Raw genomic sequence first — 24,987 nt, forward strand, 5'->3', positions numbered from 1 at the left:
GAGCCGCCACAGCGGAGCGCGCGAACTTAACCACTCGGCCACAGAGCCGGCCCCAGTGTCATTTTAAATTTATCTATCTAGTGATGAGAAATGAAATTAACATTAAAAATATTTATCATTTCACTTAACATAATTTTAAACATTATATTCCTTTGCTAATCATCTTTACAATGTGGGTTCCTGTTGTTACCTGTATTGAACAAATATTATTTCTTTCTTACTTATTTCTTAATACATCTGTTTCAATGCTAATGAGAATAAGACAGCTAAACTGAGGAGTCCGGGGAATCACAGAGTGACATTCTCTTTGGTGTGTTTCACTATTATATACAAACCAGTCAGCATAGTTCCAAAATCTATCTCTGTGTCTGTCCTCTAAATGTGTTTAAGTAGCCCCATTTTCCTTCCCAAATCTTTCCATCCAGTTCCAGAAAGAATGCAGACTTATACTTAAACTACTCCTTCCTTTCCCCACAGGAGAGTCAAAGTAAAAGGCTCCCTCTTCTTTCCTTAACTGACGTCAGATTAAATAAAACAATACAGCCATAGTGCCATTACAGTTTCTGATACATAGAAGACACTCAATAAAAAGTAACTCCTGGGGGCTTGCCCAGTGGCGTAGTGGTTAAGTTCACACATTCCATTCTGGCAGCCAGGAGTTTGCAGGTTCAGATCCCGGGCACACACCTTTGCACTGCTCATCAAACCATACTGTGGCGGCATCCCACATACAAAATAGAGGAAGACTGCCACAGATGTTAACTCAGCAACAATCTTCCTCAAGCAAAACCAGGAAGATTGGCAATAGTTGTTAGATCAGGGCCATTCTTCCTCACCAAAAAAAAAAAAGTAACTCTTGTGGTAGTGGTTGATGTTGATGTTGTTGTTGTCATTACTGATCCAAGTACTTGTTTCCTTAGAATCTCAAGGCTTAAGCAGCCATCAGTTTCAGTATTGTCAAAATTGACACTTTCCTGCAGAGTTCAAAACCAATATAAAACAAACTTACAACTAGTAGATAAGTTCTGGAGATCTAATGCACAGCATAGTGATTATATTGAGGATAATAAGTCAACAATGCTATATTTATAAACTTCAAATATGCTGAAAGACTAAATCTTAACTATTCTCAACACAAAAAGGAAATGATAAATACGTGACATGATAAACGTATTAGCTAACACTAGTGTAGTAATCATATTGCAATATATAAATGTATCAAGTCAGCACGTTGTACACCTTAAACTTATACAATGTTATATGTCAGTTATATCTAAAGTGAAAAAAAACAATTTTAACAGGGAGTCTGGCTCCTATCTGAGGTTAATGGAAATCTCTGGCCATGAGACATCAAGTATTCTTACCATTCTGTTAACTTTTTTAAGACTCAGGTAGGGGCCCGCCCGGTGGCGCACCGGTTAAGTGCACGCGTTCTGCTTCTGCGGCCCACGGTTCACCGGTTCAGATCCTGGGTGCGGACATGGCACCGCTTGGCAAGCCATGCTGTGGTAGGCATCCCACATAGAAAGTAGAGGAAGATGGGCATGGGTGTTAGCTCAGGGCCAGTCTTCCTCAGCAAAAACAGGAGGATTGGCAGCAGATGTTAGCTCAGGGCTAATCGTCCTCAAAAAAAAAAGACTCAGGTAAGCTGTTGATTGGTTTCAGCATCTCTGAACAAGTTAATAATAACTGTGACTTTATTTGCTTTTTAAAATTTGCTTGGAATGACTTACCCTCTGCTGATCAGTTTTAGACAAATCATTTAGAAGGCAGTGGAAAGAAGGGCTAGGGATTAGCATCTGTTTTTCTTGAAAGCAAAATTACTCATCCATCTGTGTATTCATAATGTGAAATGTTTGTTCTCTATTTGTATGAAACATTGTTTGGAACTTTGTACAGAACACTCTGCTACTATCCTCAAATTTCTAAGAAACCAACATGAACAGTAAATGACTTGGAAGATATTTATTATTCTGTCTTAAATGTCTGATAGCACTGCAAGTAAAATAAAGTTGCTAATTTACAGTTACTCCTAAGGACTAGTCTCATGATCCTTATTATTCTCAGCTAAAAATACCTATTGACTTCAGGAGTGTTCAGCAGTAATATTCATTGTCCATGTAGCACCCCAAAGATACATTTTTTTCTGTTGAAAAATACAGATCTTAAAAATTGTCTAAAATTAAATGAGGTTAAATGAGGTGAAGTGGTACTATTTTAGAATTCTGGAATGTTGAGGTATTCTAAAATCATCTAGGGTAATCTGTCCTGTGATACATGTCCTCTTCCTATGGATCCATTACTTTTATAATACACCCAGGGGTGGGACACTCACAGCCTTGAAAGACAACCCACTTTATATATTTGGGGGAGCGAGGTGGCTGGAGGGGACATTCTTACAGTGAGTAGACAGTTATAACTCTTGACCTAGTTTAACTCTGGAGCTACTTTGTTGGTCTAAGTCTATTTGGTTTTATTTTTCCTTGCATACGTGCCCTTCCTTCCATATTTTGTACACGACCTTTTAGAATCTGGTTTCTCTGCAGGCCATTGGTTTCTTTCAGTCTTTCACCTGATTTTATTTTTATTGGGGAGGACACTGTTCATCCGAATTTTTTTTAAACTTACCTTTCCCATAAAGTCATATTCTTATTTAGAGACCTAAACATTGATATAAGATTGATGTCTTCTCTGAATGTTTTTGAAGTTTTATATCCCAGAGTCTCAGATGTCTATGACTAGATTGACATTCATTTGCCTTGAAGAGCTCTAAAATGGCACCATCTCATGACTGCAGGGTTCTCATCATTCGTGTGGAAAGTACACTACCAGATAATCTATCCCACAGATATGGAACAAAAAAGCTCACAGACCGAATTAAATCAAGTCAACGTAAAACACATAGTAAGAAGCAAGGGGAAAGGAACAGAGGAGGTTAATGCACTTAGGATGAGGTGCAGGCAACGTGGAAGAACCACACCGCCTGAATCCTAAGTCCCCTGTGTGTATCTCCCTCCCTTTCCCTCCCTCCCTCCCTCCCTCTCTCTCTCTCACCTCCGGTCCTCCCTCCTTCTCTGTCTCTTTCCCCCCTTCCTTCCTCTCTCCCTCTGTAAGGATTTTGCCCTCATAATGTTCCTTACAGCTATTGAGAGCCACTAATAGAGAGGAATGGTGGGAGATAAGGCGGTCACTGTAGATCGGGACAAAAAAAGGTTTAAAGGTCAAACTAAGGAATGTGAACCCCCACCCTTAGACAGCTCCCTGTCAACAGCCAGCGTAGCCACCTAGTGATGTAAAATGCACTTTTATTCATTATTTTAGTGAGTTTTGTTGTCATGAAGAAAATTTAAAAATATAACTTTAAAATATATTGAATTATTTTTTACCATAAGTAAGAGAAAAAATATATATGATGATATAATTTGAAGGAAATAGTATTTGGGGAAAAAAAAGGAAAAATGCTCTAGTATTAAATTCAAAATTGACTTTACCATTTCAGTCCTGTTCTCCCAACTGGGCCTTCCACAGAAAGGACTCTCACCTGTCCTGAGCAGCTCATCTCTCCTGTCGCATTTATAGCTGTAAGGGCAGTATCTTTATCTTATGATCCAGTTCCAACCTACCTTTTCAGTAATTCCTTTTCTGATTAGTACAAAGAGTAACTTCTATTCAGAACCTCTCCAGTATTTACTCTGGATCTCTCTTCTCAGCTGGCAGTTTTCTTTACATTTCTGCCTTTATTAGAACTATTTATATATTACATTCTTTTTTACTTAATTTTAAGCTTCTTGAAAAAAGTCATATTTATATTTGTATTCCCACTGGGCTTCCCATGTACCTTCCTAACACGTAGGTGATATTCAAAAAGTGTTTGTTGAATATATGGAAGAACTATTGTACAACCCAATGTAGCATCCCAGGAATCAACTCAGAGAGTAGCAGTGTCTCCTAGAGCAAGGGTCAGCAAAATTCTCCTGGAAATATTGGGAACTATTTTAGGCTTTGCAGAGCAAGAGACAAAATTAAGGGTATTACTTAAGAAGTTATGTAATACAAGAGAAAATAGATTTCCATGGGATTTTTCTTTGTGAAATTCAAAATGCAATAATTTAGTACAATTTTTTGTAATACAAGTCTACTAATGAGAAAAATGGAATACTTTTGAGGAGGATAAAATTTAGCCTATTACATTTCCCTTTCATCAAAATTTTCTTTTCATCTGTTAATGCTGACCTATAATGACATTTTGCATATTTTACATATTTCTTCTTTGAAAATTCTTTTTACACAAATAGGTACTGCCAAATACTGCAATTCATGAACATATGATTTTAATTGAGCATATTCATTGCTTGGAAGGAATTTATAAAATTCTGTTAGAGTCTTCTCTTGATGTTTGCCTTCTAGAATGTCATTACCTTGTAGATTAGTCATTTCCAGTTGCAGGTTAGGTGGAAGCTCCTGAACTGCACAGTTAAATGGATTTTGAAATATAGAAATTTCTTGCATCTAAGTCTAAAAATGCTCCTGAAACTGAGCTCAAAAAATCTACCCACTGCAAGTTTGTGTGGAAATGGAGATCTCACTTATTGTTTTAATCTTTGACAGCACAGGAAGTATATAAAGTTGCTTAACATTGTGATTCAAACATTGCTTGTCATTAAAATGACTTTACCACAGTGTATCTTTCACGTATAAGCGTTGTTTGACCTTGTAATTTTAGATTTAATTCATTAATAAACATTATAGAGTCTGCAGCAAACCCAATTTCTAAAGCTCTTCATCATTCAGGAATAGAGATTGAACACAGTTCTCATTCAAAAAGATTTCAGTCTTAGTCTTAAAAAATCTCAATAAAACTTTATCCCTGCTAAGCTGTCACTGTTGTGTGATAGAGAAAGTCAGGCTATTCAGTTTCTATTTTGACAAGAAAATTCACAGAACTGGTGAAGGGTAAATTTTACAACAGTCAGTGGAGTTCACTGGCAGACGCTGCTGGTTCCATAACACATGCTAGATTCCAGTACTTTCCTCAGAGTACCTCATGGTGGATAATATAGTAAGTATCCATAGCTTTAAACAACTTACATTTTCACAAGTTTTGTAAATTTGTCCAGTAAGTCTTTTTCCAGTCCATCATCGTCAGCTTTATCACATTTTAGCAGATTCCACTTTAGGTTGTACTGATTTAGTGTTTTAACTTCTTTGAAAATATTCTCACCTTTAGTCACTCCACAAACTATTCATACAAGTTATTCTTCAGTCACTTGAAACTCAGCATTGACTCCTCAAATAAGCAACTGAGTAGTATTACTAGTATCTATTGATTCATCAAGAAGCAAGGAAAACCACTCAAAAGCATTTTCTTTGTTTTTTAATTGACCGTTAATAGTGCTCCAGTGTCCTCAACATTTCAAGAAACTGTTCTTGCCAAAAGTCTAACAACCTTAAATAAGTTTATTTTGCTGCATGATTTAATTAAATCACTATCAATAAGCAATTTTCCTTGCTGGGCTAACAGATGAACTACTCAAAAACATACTTTGGTTACAACTTCATTTTCATTTTTTTGTGAAGTTCTGTTGTGGTAAGATATTCCATTTTAAATTTCGTAATATTTCTGTTACATTCCAGTGGGATTGGAACATTGTGTCAAGTGCTTGGTCTGATAATGTTGATGTATATTGTTTTGTTTTGTTGTTAGCACAGCTATAGTGTCATTACATAATAAAACACAAAGCTTTGACATCTAATTTGATAACAAAATAAATCACATTCCACTGTGCCTTAAAAACACAACATTCGACGTCCTCTTTTTTCTTCTTTTCTTGTTTCGACGCATGGGTATACACTGGTAACAAAACAAATGAAATAAAATTTCACACTTAGTCAGTATATGTTCCACTCAAAACACTGTCAAGTTTTAACTGCATCCCTGCAATTTGCAGTGCAACAAGCAGCAGTGGAAAGCATTGAGTGCCATACACAGTCTCTGCCACAACTGCTCAACTCTGCCCTTACAGTACAAAACAGCTGCAGACAATGAATACATGAGTGAGCAGGACTGTGTGCCAATAAAACTTTATTTATAGATATCGAAATTCTAATTTCATATCATTTTCACATCTTGAATATTTTTCTTCTTTTGATTTTTTCAATATATAAAAATCTAAAAGCTATTCTTAGCTCACGAGCTCTACAAAAACAGGCAATGGCTTGGATTTGGCTTGCAAACCATAGTTTGCCAGCCTTGTTTTAGGATTTGGCTTTGAGGTAATACTATTTGCTTGTTTAAATTTATTCCCCATAAAACCATTTGTAGTAAATTGTCTGGAATCACTTGCGATTGAGGAATAAGATATTCTTTTTTAAATTTAGATATAATTGACAAATAATATTATGTTAGTTTCAGGTGTACAACATAGTGATTCAATATATGCATTTATTGAGAAATTCTCACCACAATAAGTCTAGTTAACATCCATCAGAATATTCTTAAGGAGACATTAATCAGTTATTAGAGTTGTCGTGTACACCAGAATATAATACAAGAAGTTGGAATGCAACAAACATACTTCTCACCTAGGCTACTTAAGTCAGAAGGTACTAGTGGACTTTGTCCTGCCTCAGTATTTTCATTTTAAAAACCCAAGACCATTATATTAACTTTAATTAGAGAGTTTAGGTGAGCCAGAACATTATTTAAACACTTCACATGTTTGGGAAAGAAGCCCAGGATAACTCCCAAACCTGGGCAGTGTGTCAACAGCAGCCTTTCAGAACACCAGCCCCTCCTACATTTATTGAGCTTCTGGGTGGATTTTCTAGGAAATCCAGTTTTCGTTTCTTATCTATGTTATTTAGGGCATCAGAGGCAGCCCAGGAAGAGCAGGACTGGTTGGGTCTCCAGGCCCTCGAGGAGCAAAGGGTTCATCAGGCCTGCCAGGAAGCCCAGGAGTTCCAGGCCCAAAGGTACTTTAATGCTTTATTCTGATGGATGAGCATTATTGACCATTCTTACTGGTCCCGAGTTCATTGGCTAGATTACAAGATGGTAAGATTAATAGCTTTTAATGAAATTTGGCTAATAAAAACATATTAGGGAAAAAGGAAAGAATGTGGCCTTGACTGATCCATCTCTTGTGATAGCCACAGAGCATATAACTTGCCAAAAGCACTCATTAAGTTAGGGATTGGCAATGCTTTAAAAAATACTCTTTGACTCATTTGGTTCTTCTTCCTTCTCTGTCATCCACCTTCTCCTCCAAAACAGAGAAATCTTACTTACTTCTAGATACATACTTTCTCAGATACACTCCCTGTACCTCCATGTCTGAACCTAACCAACCAATGAATACACTTGATAAAAGTACAGATGATTTCCTAGAGTTAAAGTGTTAGTAATTAAGTCTTGCATTAACATCCATTGCATAGAGTATTGTCACGTGTCAAAAGGCTTTCCAAACAAAACCTCTCTTAGAGATATCTCAATACAGAATTGACCCACACAACCCAGAGATTAGTCCAATGCCTAAGCTATTTCATAAAAGCCTGGGATTAAGACATTGACACTCTCACCATTATTACCTCTTAGATTTTCATAGTTCCACTTCTAAAGAATTTTCGGATATTCCTACCCATTTGGATAAACTGAAAATGGTACTTCCTTTTCACAGTTTGAGCCTTCTGTTAATGCTTATACCATGAATATCCCTTTCCACTAAAACTCAAGGTACTTGAGCAAATGCTAAAACTAGGAAAAGAAGTAAGATCCCTACCTCTTTATGTGTGAATAAAAGGATCCATATTTGTCAAGTCCCAGAGCTGTATCTTTGTCTCAAGACAGTGAAGTATAATTAGCTAATCGTAAAGAATCTTTGGTCAAAGTCTCCCAAGCATCATTTGTCATTAACCTATCTCTAAACTCCTCCTGATTCCTCAATTTATTTTTAGAAATGGTGTGAACGACATTGCAACTCATTTCAACAACAAAATAAAAATAAATTTTACAAAGATTTGCCTTTTTAAAATAAAATAATGGTGATTAAGTATATCTTTACAGTGAACTTTTAGAAGATAAAGAGGTTTTATATCAAAGGAACCTTGGAAAACATAAGGGAAATTTCTTAATGATGGGATTAATAAGACAATCATGGCAAAAACCGGCTTTCACACTTCAGGAGACACTGCTGTTTTTTGGTATCAGATAGCTGAATCATCTCTGTCTAGTAAGGAAAACACAACAAAATAATATCAGTTCAAATAAAATACAAGTTCCATCAGAAGCAAACACCCCTCCACACCACAGACCCTCATCCTCTCTGTAGCCCCACTCTCCTCCTCCTAGTTTTGTAGGTCTCCCCTGCCCTCCTCTTCCCACATCTATGACCACAATCTCTGGGATTTTCTTTCCCCACTGCTATACTTCTTGCTCCTTATAATCAAATGTTATTTATGTGGAAAATAGTGGTGGAGAGAATGATCATGCAGAACTTCATTTTACCAGTGCCTTGTACTATGCCTAAGGATGGGCTTGTATTTAGGTTTCATTTAAAAATCAGTATGTTTGTAGATCCTAAAGTCAAGATCACCTTTCTTCTTGTCCATAGGGTGAACAAGGGCTAACTGGTCAACCTGGAATTCAAGGTAAAAGAGGTCAGCGAGGAGCACAAGGTGATCAAGGACCATGTGGAGAGCCTGGCCTGAAAGGGCAGCCTGTATGTGCCAACTCAGAAATTCACTAAGCACTTGTTCTGGAGAACAGGCCACCATTACACAATAGTGATTGTTGTATCTATTCACATTGCAGGGAGAACATGGTGTGCAAGGTTTGACAGGTTTCCAAGGATTCCCAGGCCCCAAAGTATGTTTACATGTTTTCTGCTTATCTTCTAGCTATCTAGAAAAAAAAGATGTCGAAATAGCAATATTTCGTCTCTGACTTGAGCATTTATTTTTTTTTAATCTGAAAAATTTCAGTTGGTATGGAGTTATATATTTGAGTTTTGAATATGTTAATTTTAAAACTTATGTAAAACTACATATTTCCCTAGCCGTTTTATTGAATAATTTGTTTTTGTCCCCTCTCATTTCATTTTCCCAAATATTTTATTATGAAAATTTTCAAACATACGGCAAAGTTGAGAGAATGAGTGAACACCCATATACTGATTACCTAGATTCTACCATAGCATTTTACTCTACTTGCTTTATCATGTACCTGTCCATATGTCCAGCCCTCTCTCCCTCTCTCAATCCATTTTTGGTGTATTTGCGAGTAAATTGCAGGCCTCAGTACAATTCCTCCAAAATACTCCTCAGGTACTTCATTAACTATCACATCCTATTTTTTAAAAGTCAATTCTTAATAGATTGGTACAGGATTATTTCGTTTGTAAAATATTCATATAGAGCTAAAGATTTTTACTTTTTCTTTTTATTATATTTCTAGGGTCCTGAGGGAGATGCTGGCATTGTTGGAATATCAGGCCCTAAAGGTCCTCTTGGACAGAGAGTAAGTGCAAAGTCATTCTACCTGCCCAGAAACTGTGATTCTTTGCTGATTGTAGGAATTAGGGTTAAGAACTCTAAAATTAATACACTCCAAATAACTTAATAAAATGACTTTTAAGGTAGAAACTCGTTAGAGCTCATGCAGAGGTTCTCAACCTTTTTCAGTTCATATATTAGTTTGAGCAAAAGACCCCACAGACCACCCATACTTCTCGGATCTTATTTTAAACGGAATCATCAGAATTAATGTGAAAACTGGATAATGTGTTTATTAACTCACACCAGGAACAAAACCATAAAGCAGTTTCATGTTATAAACATTAATACAAGCAGGGACCAGAGACCACCCCCAGGAACCACCTGGACAAGGTTTGCCTATGAGCAGAGCTCCTCAGACTAAACTTGGAAAAATATTTCCCAATAGCTGTGTTTCCCCAGCTCAGGGGTGGGTATCCCCAGAGAGTGATGAGGGACTGCTTAAAAAGTTGCAAAGATCAGGGTCTGGAGAACTCCGATTAGCTGTTTAGCACCTGGAATAGCAAACTGTAGAGAATACAAATAGGGCAGACACGCCACTGACAGTTACTGGTTATTGTTTTTGTTTGTCTTTTTACTTTTTTGTTTTGTTATTCTTTTATTAACCACAGTCTCGTAATTGACGAGATGGCCTGTAAAACTGAAAAGAAAAAAAAGCTCTAAAATCTCAAACAGTGGTGTGACTGCAGTAATCGCTCCTCTGTGACTAACAGCAGCTGCTGGGGCAAGGGAAGGGCGGAGAGAGCAGAGACAGGAAGGAGGAGAGCAGCTCAGAGGCAGGAGAAAGGAATCGGAGAACTTTACAACTGAAAACTACTGTCTTGTGTGAAATATTAAATGAAAAGTCCTATTTTTTAAGTCCTGCACCCCCTTCCCTAACTCTTATGCAATAAACTCCTTTCACTAATACAAAGAGCAATGTTGTCATGGGAAATGTTTGTTTAAAGACCCTTCTCAACATTCCTTCAGGTGCAAATTTATTAATTATTTTTATGATTTCTGAAGAACCCTGGAAAGCTAGTGCTTTTATGTAAAGTCCAGTTTTTGATTATCCACAGGCGAATTGTATGTGGCTAGGCTTCTCTATAGTAAATATTGCTTTTAAGTTCTTACATGTATTAAGTTCCCCACTAATTAAATCCATTCATTCTGGTTTTATTAAGTTCACAACTAATTAAATCCTTTCTTGATATCGTCAAAGAGGAGTTGGCTGCCTGCCTAGCATCTGCCCTAAGCAGAATCTTACCAAATGCTGGGCCTCTGTAGGGCTTTGCAGCTCCAGAAATTTCATGAGCTGACCAGTAGTCAAGCTCTGGTAACCAGCTCACAAATACTAATTTATGAGATATTTCTTCATTAAGTTATTATAGAAACAAGTGAAAAGTCTTGATAGGTTAATATTTAGCAAAACTCTTATGTCCCAAGTACTGATGTTGAGCTTGTATCCCTTATATCATTCAGTCCTCATAAAGATCCTGTGAGAGATGCTACCATCCCTATCTTGCAGATGGGAAAACTAAGTCTCTGAAAGGTAATTTGCTCAAGGCCATATATAGCCAGTAGGTATAGGAGCCAGAATTTGAATCCACATCTGATTGACCAAATAATATGTTAGAATTCTGCTTGCCAGTTGCATTATTAGAATATAGAATGGATATTAAGTGGCCCAGTGCTTAGTTCTTGCTCAGTGATCAATATTCCATGATTAAATAAATTAATAGAAGTAGGAAATCTGGATTAATTGTGCTCTAATTCAAAGATATATTTATATAGTTAACTGGTGTGAGCCATTACAATCATAGCACGTTGTCTTTCGGACACATGAGGATAAACATGGCAATTTTTTGCTCTTTTGATCTACTTTTTCTAGAGTCCATGTACACCTCTCCATTCTTTTAACAAATTATTTTAGAGAGTCAGATCATGGTCAAGTTTATTAAATTAAAGCCTTCTTGACTTTTTTTCAGTGATAAGCCAGTCTAGATGATATATTTACTTAGGTTAAGATATCAGCTCTCTTGGTTTGATCATGGATCTTTGAGATTTGGGTATAATATTTATAAATTATCGCTTACAGACCATCTTTGTGATTCCATTAGATTTCCTTTTAGAGTATTAGTTAATTTCTCTCCTTCTAGGCCAACTTAATATAAAAGTTAACTGTCAATAGATTGTGTGGCATTATGACTATCTCAATTGATAGTATTTTCTGTACCTTGGCAGGAGTTGGACAAGGAGGAAACCTGTTAGATATCTACATTTATGTATTCCAGGTTAAGTGCAAGCCTGAAATTTGCAGCCAGTGAGAGGGGGAGTAGATGTTGAGGAAAAATAGCTAAAACAGATATTTTGTGTTCGTTAAGAAATGATAGGCTCCATACTTAGTTTGGGAGATGACCCAGCTTATTCAAGGTTATCTTTATAATCAAATAGCAGCTTACAGTTTCAAAGTCATTTTTCACTTTTAATTATTTTCTCACTTTTAATTCAGTTTTCATTTAATTATCACAATGGCCCTATGAAGTAGCGTTCTTATTTTACAGATGAAGAAACTGAAGTTTAGTTGGTCACATATAATATTATCTGGTTCTTTCCCATACTTTCTCTCAATTCCACACTGCATGTCACTCAAACATCTGCTCCTTCAACATCCATAAAGAAATTTAATCAAAATTTTGATCATTTTATGTAATCTTTTTTATATAAAGTAATTGCATTTGTTATGTAACAACATGCATATAAAATGGCATCATTGACGTTATCACCATATAAAAAGTGGAATGTTGATTTATCAGCTTGTTAGAAATTATGCAGATATAACCATCCTGATAGGAAACTATAATAACATGCAGAATTGTGTCACATGCTGCAAATCAAAATTAGTGTAATTTCTGCTAGTACTATAAATTTTTTTAATAAAAACTGGAATTATGCAGACAATTTTACCATTGCACAAGAAATTTTCTAGAATTTTTCTGAATTATCCTGGCAATAAGACTGACTATTTTTCCTTTACTCCAACAGGGAAACACTGGCCCCCTTGGCAGAGAAGGTATAATAGGCCCAACAGGTAGAACTGTAAGTTTGTCGCAATACAGGTCCTTTTTTTCTTTTACACATTTTTTTCTTTAATCCTATTTCTAGAATAATCCACAAAGGATTACCCTGTGTATTTGAGAAGCAAAAGGCAAAAATAGATGTACATTTTCATCTGGAAGGTGATTCCTGAGAACTTAGATCATATGCATGATGAAAAAGGTGTATACGGGAGGTAGACACCTAAAATTGGAGGTGAGGGGCTGGCCCGGTGGTTCAGTGGTTAAGTGTGCATGTTCTGCTTTGGCACCTCAGGTGTTTGGATCCCAGGTGCGGACATGGCGCCGCTTGGCAAGCCATGCTGTGGTAGGCGTCCCGCATAGAAAGTAGAAGAAGATGGGCATGGATGTTAGCTCAGGGCCAGTCTTCCTCAGCAAAAAGAGGAGGATTGGCGGCAGATGTTAGCTCAGGGCTAATCTTCAAAAAAAAGAAAACAAAACTGGAGAGGAGACAGGAAACCAGAACTGGGGCAGAGAGCAGAGGTTGAGCATCGTGAGGACGGGGTGATCACTAAAGCAATAAAAAGAATCTGTTTTCTGAAGGAGAGAGCATAGCAAAAGAAGTGCAGACAGCCAAGATTCGAGTCTTTGGACATGCCCACTATTAAAAAAAAGAAATAGTTGGTGAGAACAGCAGGATAACCAGAAAAGCACAGGTGAAGATAGATGAGTTTCAAGAAAGGAGTAGTTAACAGTGATCTTTAAGAGAATAAACTGCAGTAGAAGATAGAGTACAGATTGCAGTGAGGAGGGAAGCAGACAAAAATATTTAATAACTTTTCTCAAATTTGTACGCAAACTTCTGGAGTAGGTGTTATTATTTCCTTTTAAGACATGAGGAAACAGATGAGATTTATAGAGGTTCACCTAGTTATTCAAGGTGATACAGCTGATGAATTACATAGCTGATATTTCTTACTTCAAGACCAGTGCTCTTTCCACCCCTTCCAAGCTATGTCTGGAGAGGAAATTGAGACAGTTAGTAGATGCCAGTGCCTTAAGAAATTTGGCTATGAAATAAAATAGAGAAAGAAGACAGTGGTTGGGAAGGTGGTCCTGGAAGAGTTTTAGAGTATTAACAACAGTGTAAACATAGAAAAGACAGAACACGGTAGAAGGGGGCAAATTGAAACTTGGAGAAGAAAGATTCGTTCCCTGCAGGGAAGCAATATTTGGAATCATTTGAACGTGTTATTTATAGAGACACAGAGTGTTAAAATGTAAAATGGAGTGCTTCAAGTATTAATTATAACTATTCTCTTTGATAAATTTAGAGAAGAATTCACCACCAAAGTTACTGGATTTTTAATTTTAAAAAGATGAAATATGTAGCTCAACATTTCTCTAGATTCTCAGCATTTACCACTCAGAGCTATATAGTCTAAGTGGGAGATTGTAAGTGGGAGAATTCTCATATTTCAGGGGGCGGTTCTTCAGCAAGCTAAGGAACACATACTGTTCTGATTACAGAATGCTTGTTCTCTCTCAAAAATGTGAAATATTAATTGGTCAAGGAAAAGATGATAAAGAAATGGCTCAATTAAAATCTCTTACTGTGTTTTGTTTATACATACTTCTTAAAGGCCCTTATAATATTCAGCATGCACATCAAATTTTTTTCATATTCTGTTTTTTCCATTCTGCAAAGAAACCTCTAAGAAAAGTTCAATGTGAAAGAATAAGCATTTGAGAATGGCCAAAACATTGTGAAGAAAATAGTAGTGGGGGATGGGGCTTTTCCAAATAAGAAAACATTACTTCAAAGTCATTGTAAGTGAAACTGTATGGTAGTACAAAGAAATAAGTAAATACAATCATGCTCCACATAAGGACATTACAGTCAATGATGGACCGCATATATGACAGTGGTCACATAAGATTAGTACCATATAGCCTAGGTCTGTAGTAGGCTACACCATCTAGGTTTATGTAAGTACACTCTATGATGGTCACACAACACAATTGCCTAACGATGCATTTCTCAGAACGTATCCCCATTATTAAGTGATGCGTGACTGTCGATCAGTGTAACAGGCTAGAACCCAGAATTCAATCTCAGAATGTATGGGAATTTAATTATAACCAAAATGGCATATCAGGATGATTTGGACTGCAAGTAATAGAAACGCAGAATTAAACTGGCTTTAACAATAAGGAAATTTATATCACAGTATGGGAAGCCCAGAGGTAAGAAGGGCTTCAGATGTGGTTAATTTAGTGACTCAATCACATTATCCAAGACCAGGTTCTTTCCTTCTCTCTACTCTGCTCTTCTGAATATTACCTTCATAATTAGGCTTATAGCAAGATGACTACAATTTCTCAGGAATTACATCCAGGTATAATTATCCAAAGTGAAAAAGTGATCTATAGCCCTATCTTGGAAAAAATAAAACTTTTCCCAGAAGTCTCCATTGCATTTTTCCTCGTGTCTGTCAGCTGTATGCCCATTCCTACACCAGTGGCAGGGAAGGGAGATGGAATTACTCTCAGTCCTACTATTGCTGTAAGAAATTGGAACTCTTTTTCGCCCAATTTTTTTTTCAATCTCAGATCAACTTTTAAAGACTTTACTGTAAAAAAATGAAAGAAAAATCTTAGAAAAATTATCTAGAAAACTAAAGTGTAGCTTAGGGGTTGGGAAGACTTTTTCTATTAGATAGGAAATCTGAAAATTATAAAAGAACAGAAAATGTATTTGAATACTTGAAAATTTTCAAGTTTGGTATGGGAAAAGATTCCATAAATAAAAATTATTATAAATTTGGAAAAAGTAATTGCAAAGCATACAACATAAAATTGATTAATGTATAAAGAGCTCTTACAAATTGGCATAAAAAGATGGAAAATTGAAGAACAAATCTAAAAGGTTAATAATTATTTAAAAAGATGCTCTCCTAAATTTTAGTCAGAGAAATGCAAATTAGAGTAATAAGGAGACATTACATCTCACCTCTCGGAAGGGGATATAGGTAGAACAGTACTTGTGTTTTCACCAGTAGAAATGTGAACTACAGCCTTTATGGAAAGATATTTGTTAAAATATAAGTACATATATCCTTTGACCAAGCAATTCCTCTTTAAGGAATTTGTCCCACAGAAGTAAAAGCACTCAAAACACTAAGGAAATTTTTCAAAGATTTTTTTCACAGAACTGTTTGCATTGGCAAAAAAGCTTGAAATCACATGAATCCTCATCTGTAGAGGAATGGTTGAGTAAATTGTGGTCTAGCCTTTCATCAACTATTATGCAACTATTAAAAAGAATTCATTATGTCTAGTTTGGCTGACTTGCAGTTGTTTTGTGATATATTAAGTGTGAAAAATTGAATGGATGCATAGAAGAATATATAATGTGCTATCAATATTTTAAAATATGACCAATCATCCCATGTATATGTAAATATATTTGTCAATATTTGATTCAAAAAAACCACGAAGAGATATGTACCAAATTGTTCATACTGGACTGGAGGTAGGGAAGAGTGTAAAAAAAAGAAAGTTCTGTAAAGTTATCTTAAAAATCAGTTTTAAAAAGTTAATATCCTAGTTTAAAATGAGTTAAGGACAAGATAGGAAACACAAAAGAAGTAATGTAAATCGAGAATAAATAATGGGATAGTATTTTTAGCCTGCAAGATTAACAAAGAATGATAGTACATGGCATGTATCAGAAGAAATATGAATTCCCATTGATTGCAGGTGTGCATGTAATTTCAAGCAAACTTTCTAGAGGATGATTTTTATGAAAAATTTTAAAGTGTACAGGATATTTATCACAGTATTGTTTGTCATCACAAGAATTAGGAAAAATCTAAGAAATTCAATAAAAATATTATGATATATTAAATACTAGGTAAGCATTATATTTAGAGGAATGTAGATTGTATGGAAGAACATTCATATTATATTGTGAAGGTGTAAATTTGGGTTTCAGGAAAGATGAATGGTATTATCTCATTTTTAATTAAAAAACATATAATTTCTGCAAAGTTGATCACAAAAATATTAGGAATTTTTTAAACAGTAGGTCCATCCAACAATAGCAGATTACACATTCTCTTCGAGTGCACATGAAACATTCACTAAAATGGACCATATTTGTGGTCCTAAAACAATTTTATTAAACTTAAAAGAGCTGAAGTCATATAAGGTGTGTTCTCTGGCCATAATAAGATTACTAAAAAAGCAGTAAACTAGAAAGGTAATAGGAAAGTCTCCAAACACTTGAAAATTAAACCACACACTTCTAAATAATCCATGGATCAAAGAGGAAGTCTCAAGAAAAGTTAGGAAATATTTTGAACTGAATGAAAATGTATACATTGTATCAAAATTTGTGGAATGTCGCTCAGAAGAAGGAATCGAAAGAGAAGATGGGCAAGAAAGAGGAAACCACCCTAGAAACAAGGTTTTCAAAGGCTGAGGGAAACAAATATTAGAAGACTTTAACTTGGTAATTTTCTTTCCAGATTGTTTTGTATTTGATTATCAGATCAGCTGTTCTGACTTAATCCAATAAACAGGGAGCTTGTATCCTTGTCTCCCTTTAAGGCGGAGCTAGGGATAGCAAAACACAGCACGGATGAATCAATAGATTGTTTTGCTTTGCTTAACTTAGAAGAAGAAAAGTAGAGTTTGTATAAATTTACTGAACAAGTCTGCTAGATAGAAAAAACGTTTCTGTTTACAGCCTCACCTACATTGTATAAATGACTATCAATAACACTAAACTAATATTTTTCTTCTTTTAGGGACCCAGAGGTGAAAAAGGCTTTAGAGGTGAAACTGTAAGTTTAAGTAAATTTGTGGTTATAATATCACTTGTCACCAGGCTGTAAGCACCATGAAAGCAAGGACTTTGTTTGGTTTTTTTCTTTAGTATGTGTCTGATACTTATGCAACAAAAATAAAATTATAGTTTTAAGGAAGTAGATACCACTGCAATGTGGTATATTGCAGTGAAACCTGATAAGCCCTAAACATGTTTAAGAACCTGCCAGTCCCATTCTTCCCAGATGACTGTGTGGAAGGGGATATTTGTCTTGTCAGGCGTCAGGAGAGGAGGTGTGAGCCTTCTTCACCAGTGCCAGAACAAGGACATTGCCAAGTCGCTTAGGTATATTCCCACTATGTCCAGCCGGCAGTCAGCACCCACAAGGGCTGCAGAGCAAATCTTCAGTCGTGTATTTCAGCCACCTGGACACGGTGATGAGAGGCTGGGCAAAAGGTCCACAGCACTTTTGGGACTTAAGTGGCTTTTACTGGCACTTGTGTTTCCTGCCTTTCTGGGATGTTAATTTTTCCGAGTTAAAGAGGATATTTTGTAAAGCGGCCATTCTCCCAGCAGAGATCCTGCTGAACTTATTGAAGCAGCAGCCATAAACAGAGAGATACTCATCTTGAACGTGCAGTCTAAAGATAATTTGCTCAAGGTGGACTTGCTGATGTATTTTAGCCTCACACAACTGCCACCCGTGGACATAATACCTAGTACCTAGACCTAGTACAATGCCTGGCAGCTGTTCGTCAGTCTTTCCTTAAATCCCGCTTATCAGAGAGGCTATTTCTGACTAGCCTGTGTAAAATAGCAGTGCCCCAGCCTGCCTGAGACTCCCTCTCTTTCCTTAACCTGTTTCCTTATCACCTGGCATATTACATATTTATTTGGTATTTTGCTTATTATAGTTCCCCTCACCAGAATGTAGGCTGCATGACACAAATGTTTTGTCTGTTGTTTGTTTTAACGCTGTGTCCTCAACTCCTAAGACAGTTTCTGTCTTATAATTGGTATTTAATAAATATTTAATAAAGTAAGTGGTGAATGCATTAGAGAAGATATGAGGTGTTGGGACGTGATAGTTGTCTTTAAATATTTGAAAGGAAGAGAGAATATGTATGTGAGTAGCTCTAGAGGATAAAATTAAAATGATTTATTTATTGAATTGAATTTTCCATTTCTGTGCTTATCTCCCTGAGAAATGATAAGGTCAATGAGGGCATGAAGCATTTGATACCATCTAATTCCCAGCCTATTATAGTAACTAGCACGTAATTAGCACAGAATAGATACTGAGTGACTAAATGGATGGAATGCTGAGGCTGATTTTGGCTCAATAGAATAATGAGCTGTCTAATGTAATAATGATCTGCTTTAAAACAAGGTCGTTTTGTGAGATAGTGAGTGCCTGTCACTAGAAGCCTAGCGACTGACTCTCTGTTACTGGATTGGTTTTCCTACACTGAGTAGAGAATTAGAATATATATCCTTAAAGTCCTTTCCAGCTGTAAGAGCCTATGATGCTACACAAAAGAAAAATAAATAGCCCCTCGACACCGTGAAAGAACAAACAAAGGCATAGAACATAAAGAAGAGTTCTTTAAAGCAGAGGTAGTTCCCGTCAGGTCTAATCCCATTCCGAATCCATCCACTCCTTCTTCATCACCGGCATCCTCGTCCAGGTCGCCATGATGTCTGCCCTGAAATCCTGACTGCTTTCTGTTCCTTCCTCTTTCCCACTACAATCCATTCTCTACCTAGCAATGAGAGTGATATGGTTAAAGCATAAATCAGATTATATCACTCTCCTCTTTAAAACCTCCCTAAGACTCCTTCTTGCACTTGAAAGAAAATCTAAATTCCTTACCTTGGTCTGCATGAACTGGCTCTGTTTACTTCTTCAAACTCATGATGTACCACTTTCTCCGCCAACTGCACTCACCTTCTTTCTATTCTTGGGAACACGCCTTCCTTTTACTGGAAAATTCTTTCACCTACCCTTCAAATGACTGGTTCTTATGTGATTATTCAGGTCTCTGCTCAAGTATCATCTTAGAGTAGCCTTCCTTGATCGCCCTGCCTCCTTAACAGTTGGCACTGTTTGAAGTTATTTGTTTTCTGTCTTCTCTGTTAGAATATAAACTTCATGAGAGCAGTGAACCTTGTCTGATACACTGGTTATCAGTGTCCAGAACAGAACCTATCATGTAGTAGGAAATATTTGAGAAATGAATTGATAAATAAATAAAGTTGCCTAAAATTAAAGTTAACTATTTCCCATTCTAGCTGGTAAAGTAGTGTTTCCTGAATTAATATACTTATTGGTCTATGGCCCTGTGGGTCACCATAGTTCTCTTCATAAATAAGATGCAAACTCCCAGTACACAATTGGGGACACGGTGACATTTAGTGTAGGCAGTAAAATTAGCCATTGAAAAAAACAATTAACTGGCACGTTAGAATTGTTAGTTTATTCTGTGTTTATTGTTGAATAACTGATACTAAATAATCTTTTTAGAAATAAGAGGATACAATTAGTAAAAAATAAAATTGTAGCTCATAGCAGAAATAATATCCTAGCGTCAATCATCTTTGAAAAGGATGTTGACGAAACATCACAACTTGAAACATATAACTTAAAGCCACAGAAGTAGAAAAAAATAGAGACCAATCCCAGTGTGCATTTTTAGATTAGCTGCTTCATTTTTATGACTTATAATTTAAAGCCTTAGAAGTAGAAAAAATATAGAGAGGATAATCTCAGCATATGAATTTTTAGTTTAGCTGTGTCATTTTTGTAGCATATTATTTAATGAAAGTAAAATGTTGAAGAAAATGAGAATATTTTCTCAAATATTACGTCTGAGTTAATGTCTTCACAATTCTTGATTACCAGAATTATCTTATTTGCCTCCAATTTGAAAGTGAGGAGGATGGTTGAAGCATTATAAGGAAAAACTAAGTTATTGGAAAATCTGTCATAAATATTAACAAATTAAGAATTTAAAGCATATATGTATATGATTCTTTTTTAAATTCATAGATAGTATAATTCATTAAAATGAAAAATTATGAAACTCTTTTAATTCAAGTACATTTTCTCTTACATTCGTACAAACTTCAAATTTAAAATTCCCAACTTGTATGCATGTGTGTACCTTCTTTCTCCAGATAGAAAACATGAGGAAGAAAATTGATGACAGGCTTGAAAATCACAATTCTAAAGTGAATCTTGGAGATTATCTTCACCAAACCTGTTATGTTACAGTTGAGGTATCTGAGATCTGAACGAGCAGCAGCTCACTCAAAGATATACAGCTGATTAGGTCCAGGGAGAGACCAGAGCCCAGGTCACCCAAGTCCCACACCGTTGTGCTTTTCTATTAATCATAGTACCTCTCAGAAAATAAGGATTAGGAGCAACTTGGGTGAGGAAGATGGTGTATACATACCCCTCACCTACATTAAGAGTAGCCCAGCCACCCACATGACAGATTCCGCATGAACATCTTCCTGATTTGTGGTAACCATGCCATATAATTCACTGATTCCGTCCTGATTACATTACTGTCTAAGAAGTCTTATTTAATATTACTAAAATTCCAATTAAACTCTCTAAACTAGTGAGCCCTTTTGTTCCCCCCCTCCCTAGGAGACATTTGGCAATATGTGGAGACATTTTTGATTGTCACAACAAGGGAAAAGGGGGAGTTGTTAGTGACATCTAGTGGGTAGAAACCAAGGATGCTGCTAAACATCCTACAGTGCAACCTTCTCAATTTATGAATAAGAAAAGGGAAGCTACTTGTACCTAAGCCAGCTTACATAAAGATCATGAAACTAAATCAAGATTACATTTACACAGACCTAGCCCTGATGGCCTAGTGATTAAAGTTCAGCGCCCTCTGCTTCAGCAGCCGAGGTTCCGTTCCTGGGCGTGGAACCAAACCAGTTGTCCATCAGTAGCTACACTGTGGCGGCAGCTCACATAGAAGGACTTACAACTAAAATATGCAACTATGTACTGGGGCTTTGGGGGGAAAAAAAGAGAGAGGAAGATTGGCAACAGATGTTAGCTCAGTGGGAATCTTTCCCAGCAAAAAAAAAGGAAAAGATTATATTTACATAAAGGAAAAGTCTAACATACTCAGATTCAAGGACATACACTTATTAGTATTTTTAAAGTCCAATGAAAAAATATGTTACTTTTGGAGGATCATATGTAAATTCTGGGATTAAATAGAGAGAGTGTCGGTGCCCGCCTGGTGGTGCAGCGGTTAAGTGCGCACGTTCCGCTTCTGCCGCCCGGGGTTCACAGGGTTGGATCCCAGGTGCAGACATGGCAGCACTTGGCAAGCCATGCTGTGGTAGGTGTCCCACATATAAAGCAGAGGAAGATGGGCACGGATGTTCACTCAGGGCCAGTCTTCCTCAGCAAAAAGAGGAGGATTGGTGGCAGCAGCTAGCTCAGGGCTAATCTTCCTCAAAAAAAAATAAATAAAGAGAGTGTCTATTTTCAGAGGTAGTGCTCTTACTATAGCCAAATAACCACTATAACCATTCACATTAATTTGGTTCCCCTTTAGGAAATTAACATAGACAATCATAGTTTTATTATAAACTGCTTTAGATACTTTTTTATATAGTATCTAGAAAGAGTGAATCACTTTTCCTTCATGGTAGGTCAGCTAGAGGAATAAAAAAGAAGTAATAAATGTCATATTGCTAAAATAATATTTTGTTTTACTTGGCTAATTGCCTTATTCTAGTAGCTGTTTCACTGAGGTTGTCCTGCCCTGTCTTGTTTGGTTTGAAGTATTTCATTTGATTGTATTTGTGGTGATCTGACTTGTTCTGGGTAACAAGCTGAAATGAACTGAAAATCAGCAGTAGAAATAGTTTCCTCTTTCTATGATAAATTCCTCTTTCAAAGTCAAAGATAAGATATATATTTTGTACTGAACCATCAGTGAGATTTTGCAGATGTCATAAATATGCTAAGTGGGGTGAAATGTCAGCTGTTTATTTTTACAATGTTGATCCAGAATGGAGAAACTTACATAGCCAAATTCACTCTGAGCCTCTGTGTATTTAAAAGGCTATCTCCAACATGATGTTTCTGAAACTTATGCAGCTGCTGAGGTACAAGTTTTGCACAATTTCTACTTTAAATTGTAATCATAAACTATGCAAACGAAGAAATGTCCAACAGGCATGGTGTTGGAGCACTCTATGCTTTTTTAGTTATATGTGCTGTTTGTTCTAGTTTTCACAGTGTATTTAGAATCAACAACTTGGCAATAAAAGATACTTAATACAAGCCAGGCATAGCATCAACATTATTCAAAACTCAGCTGAAGATAAATTTTGCTTTGCCATCTTTCAACCATAATCTAAATTTGACTCAATGCAGTTTTACCATTCAATTGACCATCAAGTAAGTTAAATTTTGAGCAGATATTCTTAACAGTGGTTACTGTTGTTTTAATTTGAAAAATGTCAACATGATTTTTCACATTTTACTGAACACATTTTAACCATTCTAATTTCTGAATTAATGCTAGTTAATTTTAACATTATTCACTCATTCATTTAGTAACAGTTTTTGAACGCCTCCTGTGTATTAGGCACTGCTCTTATTCCAGAAAATGAAAAGGTGACTAAGATACTTTTAAGGGCCCCTAGGGGCTTTCCAATGTATTATGTACTATAGAGTGCAGAAGTGGTTACTTGAGCAGGAGGGAGGTGTCGTGGGGGGTAGGCAAGGTGGGTATAGAGTTTTAAAGAAGTAGTAGAAGATGAATGTGGAAGTAAACAGATAGAAAAGGTAAGAAGGCGCATTCCTGGTCAAGCAAATAGCAGACGAAAGAGAATGCAAGTGCAAGTGCGAAGGAACTTGGAAGATTCAGAGATGTACGTATAGTTGGTTGTAGGATGTGTTGGGGAGAGTAAGTGGAAGCGAGGCCCAGACCTTGAAGAAGAAGCAGGAATGCGCCTTGACTAAGAATGTGTACTTTTGTATCCAGTTGATTTGGATTTTAATCCTAGCTCTGCCCCTCATTGACTGGTTACTTAACCGTTCCATTTTTTAACTGTAAAATGTAATTATAGCACACAACTTGGCATACAGTGAGTTCTCAGTAAATGAGCACACAACTTGGCATACAGTGAGTTCTCAGTAAATGAGCACACAACTTGGCATACAGTGAGTTCTCAGTAAATGAGCACACAACTTGGCATATAGTGAGTTCTCAATAACTGGTAGCTATCACTGTTAAGAAGTTTATACTTTATCCTCTAAGCAGTAAAGGGCCATTGAATGATTTTAACTGAATAACGACATGATCAGATTTCCATTTTAAATGTAGAATGTAGTTAGCATAGTAGAGAGAATAAAGTCAGGAAGTCAAATTAGGAGTCTAGGCAAAACATGATGTCACAGTCAGCTAGGGTGCTATAACAAATTGCCATGCACTGGATGGCTTACACAGCAAACATTTATTTCTCTCACTTCTGGAGGCTAGAAAGTCCAAGATCAAGCTGCTGGAAGATTCACATCTGGTTGAAGATCCTCTTCCTGGTTTGCAGATGGCCGGCTGCCTTTGCCTTCCTGCTATGTCTTCACGTGGTGGAGAGAGATCATCTCTCTGGTGTCTCTTCTTCTAATGGCACTGTCATTCCTAAGGGCTCCACATGATCTAATTATGTCCCAAAGACCCCACCTTCACATACCATCATATTGGAGATTAGGGCTTCAATATGGATTTGGGGGGGACATGAACATTCAGTGAATAGCACATGATTAGCACTAAACTAAGACAGTTGCTTTGAGGATGGAGAAGTAGCATTTTGGAGAGCCTTGGAGGTGAAATCAACAATAACAGGTAACCAAATTATAGGTGGATTTTGAAGGAAAAGGAGACGTCAAAAAACACCGAAGTTTCCATCTTTGACAATTAGGTGGATGGAAGATAGAAATAACAGGAAAAACAAACTTAGGCAGTATTAACATTTTTAAATGTTACATTTATAATAGTTAATTAAAATGAATAAATTCAGTTTCTAGTAATATCAGTAAAACATGAAAATAAATATCCAGCTTGTTCTTGAATGTGGCTAGTCATAAGCTAAGTGCAAGAGCATGAAACAACTTTGAATCTTATGACTTGCCTCACACAGACAGGCAATGATAGAAGTTGAATCTTAATTGCCTTGTTTATACTAAACCCAAAGCGTAATGTGTAAGTAATGTCTCTATTTCTTCTAGGGTCCCCAAGGACCAAGAGGTCACCCAGGGCCTCCAGTGAGTTTATTTACATTTATATCTGTTTACCACTGATGCTTGTATCTTACGTGGTTTGAGATAGCTACTAAATAAATACTTTGTAAAATTTGTTGTTATAGGGTCCACCTGGAGCACCAGGCCCAAAAGTAAGTTTTCTTGGTTTTATCATATTATCTTATTATATCATATTAACTTTTAAAAGCTCCTTCTATTAACTCCCTGTTGAAAGGCGTCCCTCTTGCCTGCCTCTGTTCTTTTTGCTAATATGATATAGAGCC

The 24,987-nt window shown here is 36.4% G+C and overlaps 1 protein-coding gene across 18 annotated transcripts in view; it reads left to right on the forward strand.

Annotated features, from left to right (window-relative positions):
• Positions 1 to 24,987, forward strand: part of COL24A1 (collagen type XXIV alpha 1 chain) — a 349,220-nt gene that overhangs the window by 296,858 nt on the left and 27,375 nt on the right. For 15 of the 18 annotated variants that reach the window (XR_011438845.1, XM_023641737.2, XM_070267386.1 and 12 more), the window contains 8 exons: positions 6,865 to 6,972; positions 8,610 to 8,717; positions 8,810 to 8,863; positions 9,452 to 9,514; positions 12,574 to 12,627; positions 17,399 to 17,434; positions 24,692 to 24,727; positions 24,829 to 24,855. Coding sequence is in view for 16 of the 18 variants with exons in the window: in XM_023641737.2 (XP_023497505.1) it covers positions 6,865 to 6,972; positions 8,610 to 8,717; positions 8,810 to 8,863; positions 9,452 to 9,514; positions 12,574 to 12,627; positions 17,399 to 17,434; positions 24,692 to 24,727; positions 24,829 to 24,855 (486 nt within the window). In the remaining 2 variants the exon portion in view is untranslated. The remainder of the gene's footprint in view (positions 1 to 6,864; positions 6,973 to 8,609; positions 8,718 to 8,809; positions 8,864 to 9,451; positions 9,515 to 12,573; positions 12,628 to 17,398; positions 17,435 to 24,691; positions 24,728 to 24,828; positions 24,856 to 24,987) is intronic. The other 3 variants (XR_011438846.1, XM_070267387.1, XM_070267388.1) reach the window with 2 other exon arrangements.

This window comes from Equus caballus, chromosome 5 (genome assembly GCF_041296265.1).
Source record: "Equus caballus isolate H_3958 breed thoroughbred chromosome 5, TB-T2T, whole genome shotgun sequence".
Classification (NCBI taxonomy): Eukaryota; Metazoa; Chordata; class Mammalia; order Perissodactyla; family Equidae; genus Equus; species Equus caballus.